At 35.0% G+C, this 11,329-nt stretch overlaps 1 protein-coding gene across 3 annotated transcripts in view; it reads right to left on the bottom strand.

Moving 5' to 3' along the window:
* Nucleotides 1–1,168: 1,168 nt before the first annotated feature.
* The window catches only part of src (v-src avian sarcoma (Schmidt-Ruppin A-2) viral oncogene homolog), an 80,443-nt gene continuing 70,282 nt past the window's right edge, over nucleotides 1,169–11,329 (bottom strand). For all 3 annotated transcript variants that reach the window (XM_051659605.1, XM_051659603.1, XM_051659606.1), the window contains 4 exons: nucleotides 9,380–9,456; nucleotides 8,775–8,928; nucleotides 8,390–8,521; nucleotides 1,169–4,121 (listed from right to left, as the gene is read on the bottom strand). In XM_051659605.1, coding sequence (XP_051515565.1) covers nucleotides 3,913–4,121; nucleotides 8,390–8,521; nucleotides 8,775–8,928; nucleotides 9,380–9,456 — 572 coding nt within the window. In that variant the 3' untranslated portion in view covers nucleotides 1,169–3,912. The remainder of the gene's footprint in view (nucleotides 4,122–8,389; nucleotides 8,522–8,774; nucleotides 8,929–9,379; nucleotides 9,457–11,329) is intronic.

Genomic DNA, 11,329 nt, shown 5'->3' with positions numbered 1-11,329 from the left:
CTGGGGCAGGGTACAGAACATCGCTCTTATAACCACATTCCTGTTACTTCTCTAAAACCCCTAGATATAGTGCGCTGAGGACATAATATATATATATATATATATATACATACACACACACACGGTATATATACATTTGTTCCATTAATGGTGTCTACCTTTACCATTTTTTTTTTTTTTTTACATTTGTATTATTGTACTGCTTATTTTGGTGAACAGTGGACCCAAAAAGTTTTTGGAAACTTAAGCCACATAAGAATATCATTGCATTAAAAAAAAAAAAAGTTATTCCTCACATCATGACTTAACATTCCTCAGTAATAAAATGTACTTAACTTCAAACAGCGTGCACTTGAGGCCAAATTTTACTACAGCAGTAGCTGTAAACCATTAACAAGGTCGGTGAACCAGTCAGGTTTATAATCACTATATTTAAGGAAATTAGATCAGGGCACACTCACAAAGAAGATTAGTCTTTTGCTTAAATCCAAGCTTTAGAAACAGTTTATTGCACTTGGAAAAAAAAAAAAAGATAACACCTTTTCATAAGTTTTTAAAGTACAAAGCTCATTTCAGTGTTATTTCTTATTTTGAAACGGGTCATGGAATTGCAGAACACTGTACAATGGGATGGGAACAAGAACCTGGAATTCAATTCGGAACAGCTGTGGTTAAAATATAGATAAGTAAACAGCTTTAGAGTTTGTATCCTCAAATTAGATGGGGTTGCACTGATATTGTGGTTACTTGTAGATCTGACGATGAAAGAATGTTTTTTTTTTTGTTTTTTTTAATTATTATTACATGTGATGATTTGCTTTATTTCTTTTTTTCCCCTAGTTCCATCGCATGTAATGTGTCATGTCAACCCGGTTTTACGCGAGAAGAAACAACACGGCGTAGTCCGTTGTCAATTTTCGTCAGTTATTTCACTCATATTACAATTAGAGCGATGCATACAGTGCAGTTAAACTTTGCAGTAACCGCTATACCTGTCAAAATCAACAGCAGGTATATAACATTTAAAAGAGTTAAAGACATAATGATTATGCTAAAGATAGAACTGTGAAGAAAAATATACAGCAAAATAAAGATCTATGCAAGCCCATTTCCACCAAATGAAAAAAGTCATTATGAGATTATGAATTATGTCATTATGAATTGAGATAAAAAAAAAAGAAAAGTTAACTGAGATAGTAAGGGATAGTTCTGAGATTAAAAAGTCATAAAAATGAGACAGGAAGTCCAAATTATGAACACAATTCTTTTTTCATGTGGTAGAAATGGGCATCCACATTGATCGAATTAGATCACATGACAGCTTCTCGTGATTGGTTGCCTCTATGCAGTGTTAAAAAAAGCAACTGCGTTTAATTAAAGAATAATATCAGTTGCATTTCTTAGAAAAACAGGATTTGCAATGCAACTCAGTTTTTTTCCACACAAGAATGATCGTCTACACATAATGTTGATCTTGAGGTGAGAAACAATCTGCTGATCATAAACTGAGACTATAGGAACAAATATGAAAAGAATATTTACAGTAAGCATAAGAAAGTATTTACACTAATATTGACAGGCGTCAGTGGAGATCATATCTACCAGCTAGAGTACTGCAATTGCATGCCATTCTAAACAACTTGTTAGAACCTGACTTAACCAACTATTCACTGTTCCAAACCATTATGAACAATACAATCATCATCATATCAGTAAAAATGTCACATTAGAACTCAAATCCATTTGATTCTACACTGTCTTCGGCTGTGATTATATTATTTTTGGGCATGTTTCACAGTCAAAAGTGACCGAGTTATACCGTCACCAAGCATTCAGTATAACCTGACACAGTCATGCCTTGACAACCATCATTTAACACACGATTCAAATGTGAAACACCTCACAGATAAGGTTGATGGTTTTCTGTGGGACATTACAGTGTATTTCTATAAAGATCTGATAATAAAGTAGTAGCAATAGACTTGAGATAGTTACCCAGCTCCCACTTTTATAAGTTATAACGATGGCAATTTTGCATATAAAATATTGGCGACTTCCACTTTGAGTGTCTGATTTTGTCTCCAAAAGCCAAAACATTTTAAAAAGAAAAAAAAAAAAACATTTGAAATTCAAGTAATTAACTTAAGGAGTCAGTTCAAGCATATCTTGAACAATTTTTTTTTTTGTGTGTGATAATTTAAGGGATAGTTCACCCAAAAATAAATTCTGCCATCATTTACTCACCCTCATGTTGCTCCAAACCCGCATAACTTTCTTTTTTTTTTGTGAAAATCTCATTTGCGTTCTCATACATTGATTTTTGATGTCAGTGAAGTGTGTCCTAGTCACCTATTGTGATGCGCCAAGTTTGAATATGCAGAAACGTGAATGAGATTTGATGGCAGTGGAGGAAACAGATGATTTTCAATGAATAATGACTTAAATTTTGGTCTGTTCATCACCAAGCAATTGTATGGCTTTAGAACATTTGAAACATAGCACGCAAATTACATAGCAGACTACTCCAATGGTATTTTTACTTTTTTTGTCCTTATTTGAAGCTTTATTTTGTGTTCAACAAAAGAAAGAAAATCATAAATGTATGAATAATTGACAGAATGTTCATTTTTGGGTGAACTATCTCTTTAAATTCTAGTTACAAAGCCTCCTAATCCTCTGATACAAAAAAGTACATTAATAAAAATACATTTTATACATAATAAATGGTACAAAATTCTTTTTCTTATTTGCATTGGCACAAAAAGTAGGATTGTACAGTCACCTCTGCTTGAAATGAAATAAACTATATATCAGTAGTTGTTTCGAGTATAATTATTATAGCAAATGAAAACAGCATTCTTTACAGTTATCTAATTGATTACATATCCATATCAAAAGCAAGAATGGTTCATTTCGAATATTTCAGTCTGAATGTTTTTTATCTGCAAGAGCCAAGATGTCATGTGAACAGTGATCGAGCCAATCACATTCTTTATTCCAGTTGATCCAGGTTCATACAAGAATGAAACATAGTGGGACAGCAAAAATTTCATTTGAACCAGTTAAAGGCATAAATATCATAACACAGACCCTGGATATCTATTGGAAGACATTAATCGGAACATCCGTGATTAAATTAATCAGAAAAGGGTGGTGAACAAAACCGTTTAGTTGTAAAACCACAATTCTCTCCCATCATGTACACAGGTGCCGTTGCCCCCTATTGGACATTTGATGTTGTCAACCAAGTTCCGTCCATTCGATGTCTCTTCAGACTTTACGGTATACGGATGACTGCTTTGCACTCAGTGAACAAGGTCAAAGACTTTATGGAGAACCACAGAGCAAAAGGAGCTTGAAGTATTGGTGGTATAAAGGGGGATGGGAGGAAAGAAGTGATGGATTGAGGGGGAGGAGAAGAAAGAATGAGTGACAGATCTAGACCATCCGCTCAAAGGGTTAAGCCGGAGCGAGGTGGCGGTACAATGAGGTCAAGGAAAAACAGCAAAAGATCAATCGGTACTGGTTACAGAGCCTCGGAAATTACGGCTAGTAATGATTATCTGCAAAAACAGAGTTGCATGGCTGGAGACGCAATTTGCCTTTCTTGTGATAGATGCGTGACCGTTCGTTAGCAATGAAAGCGCCGTCCACGTGGAAAAAAACATGCAACAATAATTACAGGGAGCGATGCAAGTGAGATCACTGGAAAACCAGTAAGTTGCTTTAAACTGATGCAGCTGTATTGAACGGAGGCTGCTATGTGCAGCCACAGCTGGGTGCCTCTGTGGATCAATATTGTTTTCGGTTACAAACTGCCGTGCTGTCCCTTCAAGACATAAACCATGTGAAGTTATTTCCAAGCCTCCAAGTGTCTCTGGTTTCACACCGGGCTGTTTCTTAAAGGTTCCTCTAGAGGTTCTCCCCTGGTTGGTATTGTGGTTCAGTCGAGGTGAAGTAGTCTTCCAGGAAGCCCTGGAGGTACTCGAAGGTCGGCCTCTCTTCAGGCTCCTTACGCCAGCAGGTGAGCATGAGCTCGTGCAGGGAGTCCGGGCACTCAGCGGGACAGGGCATCCGGTAACCTCGCTCCACCTGGTCTAACACCTCCCTGTTAACCATGCCTGAGAAGATGAGAGAAGTTTAAAAGGGTGGTCCCAAGGTTGCAGAAAGTGGCATTAAACAAGGCACTACACATTTTAAGCAGGTAGAGGACCTGGGCTGATGAGAGGGAGAGATAGCTTAGAATTTAGTCCTGAGCCCTATGAGGAGCGGGGCTCTTTAATATGGCATGAAATATTTAAGTTTGCAAATTTTCAAAAATTCAAGTAAAAAGTACATGACAAGATCTGAAAACAAAACAATGCAATTTCTATGAACTCCTTCACACTGAGTTCGAAATATTGTCTTAAAACATAAAAAAAAAGAAATAAAAAAAAAGCATTAATTCAAGTCTCCAGTAGCTGTTTGCTGAGAATGACAAACATTTCGCATTGGTTTTAAGCTATCTTTATTAGTTCTGAGATCCCACACACTGCTGCTGCTGCTTGCAAATATACTATTAATACATTGTTTCGGTCATGCGAACTTCATCAGATATTTAAAAGCCTGCAATCACCTGCAAATTTAAATCAATGACAATGAGGAAAGAAACCTAACCTTTAAACCATAGAAAGAGCAGGACTGTGATAGGTTCTATTTTTGCTCCCAACTATGCCAAGCCAATCTTTTTTTGTGTTTAAAGGGATAGTTCACCAAAAAATAAAAATTCTCAGATCATTTACTCACCCTCATGCCATCCCAGATGTGTATGACTTTCTTTCATCTGCTGAGCACAAGTGAAGGTTTTTAGAAGAATTTCTTAGCTCTGTAGGTCCATACAATGCAAGTGAATGGGTGCCAATATTTTGCAGCTTCAAAATTCACATAAAGGTAGCATAAAAGTAATCCATTTGACTCCAGTGGTTAAATCCATGTGTTCAGACATGATATAATAGGTGTGGGTGAGAAACTGATCAGATCAAGTCATTTTTAATCATGAATTCTCCTCCATGCCCAATAGGGGGCGATATGCACGAATCATGTGAATGACCAAAAACAAAAGAAGGAGAATGTGAAAGTGGATCAAGGAGGAGAATTTATAGTAAAAAGCACTTAACTATTGCTTCAGAAGATAAGGATTTAACCACCAGAGTCATCTGGAGTACTTTTATGTTTCCTTTATGTGGATTTTGGAGCTTAAAATCTTTGGCACCCATTCACTTGCATTGTATGGACCTACAAAGCTGAAATATTCTTCTAAAAATCTTCACTTGTGTTCAGTAGATGAAAGAAAGTCATACACATCTGGGATGACATGAGGATGAGTAAATGATGAGAGAATTTTCATTTTTGGGTGAACTATCCCTTTAACAATGATTTCAACCTGAATTGTTCCAAAATCTTCAAGTGATATAGAAATATTGATGATGTTTTCTGTATTTTTATTTTGAGCAATTTGAATGAAGTGTATGAATTTGTAAAGCTTTTGATTAGTTTTGATAATAATTCGGAGTTTAATTTGGAGTTAAACGCAGAACGTATCCACTTCCTTGATATGTAGGTCCAAAAGAGTGAGGGCAGCCTCTTTACAACACTCTACACTAAGGAGACTGACAGAAACTCACTCCTTCTTGCCTTGAGTTTTCACCAATTTTTTAGTTAGAATAAGGCATTTGTGCCACTCAGATAAGGATTTTATAGAAAAGTGGAGATATTGAGGCATACATTTGCTCAACACAGTTACCCACCGAAGTGGATTAAGGATGCCTATGAAGCAGCATTTTTTTTTAAAAACGCAATGAATTAATGCAAGCCAGAAAGAAAAAAGATGATACGTTCTCTTATACATTAACTACTACTCACTCCCCAGTTTCAAAATGTATAAAAAATTAGCAGACACATTTCAGCACCCACTTCTAACTGAATTTAAAAGATCTTTTGGTTTATGCACGGCTTCGAAAAAGTGTGCCTATATCTTACCAGACCGTGCTAAGCCCTATTCCTAATGGCAATTCTAGATGTGGTAATTGTGTCCAGTGTAACAATATCTATAAAACAAACAATTTCTGCCATCCCTGTACTGGGAAACGGTTTTCAATATCCAGTGTTATCACATGTACCTCGACACATGTAGTTTACTTGATTTGTTACCCTTGTGGTCTGGGGTATGTGGGGAAAAACATCTTGACAATTTAAACACCGCGTTACTGAACATAAAAGTTCAATTAGATGAAAATATATTCATTATCCAGTTGTGGTTCACTTTAATCATTTTAATCATGACGTTTCCACTTTGATTCTTTGGCATTAAAAAGGTAAAGGTGCCACCTAAAGGTGGTGACATAGATCTTATATTACAGACGTGAGGTCTTTTGGATTTATACTCTCCAAACGTTTGTCCCAATGGGTCTTTATGTTGAACTTCCTTTTAATAAATGTATCTGTAATAGTATACTAAGTTTTAATGTTCTATGCACTGTTATCTGGATGAAGAACTGTTGTATTAAAGGGATTATACTGTATATTTTATTATTTTTTGGTTTTGGATAGATATTATATTTGAGTGATTTGTTTAATTTCTCCGGATATCCACTCGACATGGTATTTTTGAACTTAGTGTATTTTGGAATGTCCAAAAAACAAGGAGGTATATTCTCCATTTGTCTTTCCACGATGTAAAGGTTAGGTTGCCACTCTTTTTTTTTTTGATTGTCATTGGCCATGAATGTTTGTAACTGTTTTTGATTGGCCACTTTATATTTTTAATTTGCAGATGATTCACTCATGGCTTTTAAATACCCAACGAAGGTCGCATGACCGAAACGTTGTATTAATTAAATTGTATATTCACAAACAGCAGCAGTGTGCAGGTTCTTTTTCTTGCTTATTTACTTTTATGGACACTTCTTTATAAAAAATGTATACTCTTGTTTTTTAGACCCATTGAGTCATTCTCTAAATGAAAATCTGGCATTGGATTTATGCTGAAAATTGTTTACAAAAAATGTGTAAATTAATTTCCTTTAGTCGCATCGTACTTTATTGGTTTAACATGGAAAATTGTATGTGAATAATTAGAAAATTTGTTCAGTTTAACCACATCTTCAGTGGTTTTATGTAAAAAAATTTTTTTACAAATAATTTCTATTTTTGTTTTATTTTGTCACATCATATGTCCTTGGTTTTATGTGAAACATTTTTACGTTTCATTTCTACTTTTGCATTTAGTCACATTGAACATCGTCATTCACTAAATGAAAATCTGGCATTGGTTTTATGCAAAAAAAATAAAAAATAAAAATAACTTGCGATTTCATTTCCTTTTGTCGCATGATCGTCCTTTGTTGGTTTTATGCACAAAATTGTTTGTGAATAAATTTAAATTTAATTTAATTTAGTCGCATCTTACTTAGTAGGTTTTATGTGGAACATTATTTGCGAATAATTTGTAATTTCAATTCGTAGCATTGTACTTCATTGTTTTAATGTGGAAAATTGTTAAATAATTTTTAATTCCATTTTTTTTAGTCATTATTAGGCCTTGGATTTAATTTCACATTGTTTAGTCGTATCAAACTTCGACATTCTCTAAATAAAAAAAACATGGCATTGGATTTATGCAGAAAATAATTTACGAATAATTTGTAATTTTGCTTAATTTAGTTGCATGGTACTTCATTGTTCTTAAATGGAAAATTGTTTATGAATAATTGTATTTCGTTTTATTTAGTTACAGTGTCCATCATTGGTTTTATGCAGAACATTTTTATGAATACATTGTAATTTAATTAATTTAGTTGTATTTCATTGGTTTTATATGGAGATTTGATTACAAATAATTTGTACTTTTGTTTCGTTCAGTAGCACCATACGTCCTTGGATTTATGTGATAAATTGTTTACAAATATTTTATACTTTCATGTTGTTCAGTCTCATCAAACTTGGTCATTCTCTGAATAAAAATCCGACATTGGTTTTATGCAGAAAATTGTTTACGAATAATTAGTAATTTTGTTTAATTTAGTTGCATGTACTTCATTGATTTTATGTGAAAAATTTGTTGATGAATTATAGTAATTTCATTTCATTTAGTCACAGCATACTTCATTGGTTTTATGTGGAAAATTGTTTATGAAAAATGTATACTTTAATATTGTGTAGTCGCATCAAACTTGAATGAAAATCCGGCATTGGTTTTATGTGGAAAATTGATTGCATATAATGTATACTTGTCCTGTTAAGTTTAGCATTTTAGCATTTCAAAGATTAAAAGCTAAAACCAGTTACTCTGTTTGGATCCTGATTATTTCTAATAAATGACTAGAACTAGAGACATGGAAAGCAGTATTACCTGGATAAGGCACCCTGCCTTTCGTCGTCAGCTCAGTAATTAAGACCCCAAATGACCACACATCAGATTTGATGGTAAAGCGGCCATACAGTGCCGCCTCTGGCGCAGTCCACTTAATGGGAAATTTTGCTCCTGTTGTAATAAAGATGAATAGAGATCTGTCAAAACGATGAAACTGATTTAATTAAGGCCAAAGTGTATAAAAGGCAACAGCATTAAGTCTTGAAAGTAAACATTTTAACCTCAGAAAATAAAAGACGTAAAAAAAAAAAAATCCCAGAGAATGCACATACTGATCAAATGTACAGCTTGGATGCACTGTAAGTCACTTTATCTGTCAAATGCATAAACGTAAATGTAAATCAGTCCTTTTTATGTTCCTCACCCTGCCTGGCCGTGTATTCATTGTCCTCTATGAGTCGGGCGAGGCCAAAGTCAGCCACTTTACACACCAGGTTATCACCCACCAGGATGTTGGCAGCCCTGAGGTCCCTGTGCACATAGTTCATTCTCTCCACGTACGCCATTCCAGAGGCAATCTGAGGACAACACATACATTGCAATCCTGCTGGCCTCAGCGCTGCTCTCTAAAGCAACCTCAGCATATATCTAGATTTGTTCAGAAAATGTGAGTGGCGCTTGCCCATGCTAAACTCACTGCCACTGTGCTAGGGTGTTCAGAGAGTTTTTAGAGTGTTGCTATGTGGTTGGTTGTTAGGGTGTTCTGGATGGTTGCTAGGTACATTAGCTGCTTACTAGCCCAAGTCAAAAGAGCCCAGCCCCAAATCTCTATGATATTCTGTTCCATATAGTAGTTTGGCTCGGTTCCCTCCATCAATGTTTGGATTTATCGTGCACAAGTTTTTTTTTTTTTTTTTTTAATGCTGATGCTTGTCTTGAAAATACAATGTAAATGCATAACAATTCCTAACTGTAAAATATAACTAGTTAATTTTATGGCAGTGTAATAAAAAGGAAAATAAATAGCACCTGAGAGGCCATATCCACAAGCTGAGGCAACCGCAGCATTTTCCCCATGTCACCCTTTAGGAAATCTAACAGACTTCCTGTGAACATAGAAATCACACGATGGCATCAGAATTCACACCTTTTTTTGGCAGACCACACAAACATATATAGATTTTACGCTGTTTTTACACTCCTCTCTGCCAGTTCTTGTTTATCAGACATCTTTAGTAAAATCTAAAAAAACAAAAACATTTCTGGGTTACCTTTTACCCCAAAACCAAAGGCGATAATTATTATTTTGTATTGTGACATCATTTTAATGACAATTAAGCACATTTCCCTCAATGTGGGCGGACATTGTACTTTAGTTTAAATGTAATTCCCATTCTTCTCAATGGTGAATGTCAGTTCTGCAATCCAGTGATTTTAACTGTTACAATATAAATAAAAATTAAATAATTATTGAAATACAAGGATTCTCTGAAAAACCTAAATATCTTATGCAGTGTTGATTCTAAAACGAGATAAATCAAATTGATCTTGTTTTAAGGATTTTTAGATATTTTTACAGGAGAAAAATAAAAAAATTATCAAGAATATGATTTTTGCCCTAATATCAAAGGTCTTACTAGAAAAAAAGAAATTATGATCTAATGTGAATTTTCTTGATAAAAAAATATGATCATGTCTGGTAACGTGCATGTAAAATGGCTAGAAATAGCATTTTAGCTTAGTGTAAAGCTGACAATTTACACAAGGTTTATTTCTATTTCTGCTGCTCCAAACGTACTTCAAACTTACTTCTCTGTCTGCTCGTATGAATGTAACACATCATAAGAAAGTGTTTCACCGCTGTTCAAATGCACTTTGGATCGCATCATTTATATGTATAAATGTTTTCCATCTGAAAGGACTAAATATTAAATGAAACAAATGACAATAAAATGCAAAGTAATCTCTTCAGTAATCAAAATACTTTTTGAATGTAACTGTATTCTAATTACCAATCATTTAAATTGTAACTGTAGTGGAATACAGTTACTTATATTTTGTATTTTAAATACGTAATCCCATTACATGTATTTCGTTACTCCCCAACCCTGTATATATATAGCATATAGATCTATATATTGTGCTATAGTAATAAGAATAGCATTTCATTGCATGCTGAGTGACTCCAGCCAGGTCTCCTAAGCAACCAAATTGGCCCGGTTGCTAGGGAGGGTAGAGTCACATGGGGTAACCTCCTTGTGGTCGCTACAATGTGGTTCACTCTCGGTGGGGCACATGGTGAGTTTTGCATGAATGCCGTGGTGGATGGCGTGAAGCCTCCACACGCGCTATGTCTCTGCGGTAATGTGCTCAACAAGCCACGTGATAAGATGTGCGGGTTGACAGTCTCAGACATGGAGGCAACTGAGGTTCGTCCTCCGCCACCCGGATTGAGGCGAGTCACTACGCCACCACGAGGACTTAGAGCGCATTGGGAATTGGGCATTTTAAATTGGGGAGAAAAATGAAAAAGAAAAAAAAAAGAAGAAAAAAAAAAGAATAGCATTTCATTAACGAGAGGGGAAATGTGCTTAATTGTGAAAATAATGCAAGTAATACATCATAAATATGTAAAATATTTGCGGGTTAAAATATGACCTGGGCATGTTTTGGACCGGTTTCGTAGGATTTAAAGGGGTCATAAAATGCTTTTTTTTTTTTTATAATTTAATTATCTTCCCTGAGGTTTACTGATAATGTTAGTAAAGTTTTTAGCACTAAAGCAGTCATAGTTTAGTAATAAATGATAATTTTCCACCCTGTTTCTGGCCCTCTGTCTGAAACGCTCCATTTCGGCCTCAGCATCTCCTTTAAACTTCAATGTAAACGCCCACTGTTCCGATTGGCTAACATCGTACAGCCCCTCGAATACACAAGCTCCACAACTTCACATAGCTAAATTTCAGAGTTTACAAATAA

Source organism: Myxocyprinus asiaticus, chromosome 28 (assembly GCF_019703515.2).
Source record: "Myxocyprinus asiaticus isolate MX2 ecotype Aquarium Trade chromosome 28, UBuf_Myxa_2, whole genome shotgun sequence".
Classification (NCBI taxonomy): domain Eukaryota; kingdom Metazoa; phylum Chordata; class Actinopteri; order Cypriniformes; family Catostomidae; genus Myxocyprinus; species Myxocyprinus asiaticus.
Note: the sequence above shows the minus strand (reverse complement) of the source record. Positions and strands in the feature narration are given on the sequence as shown.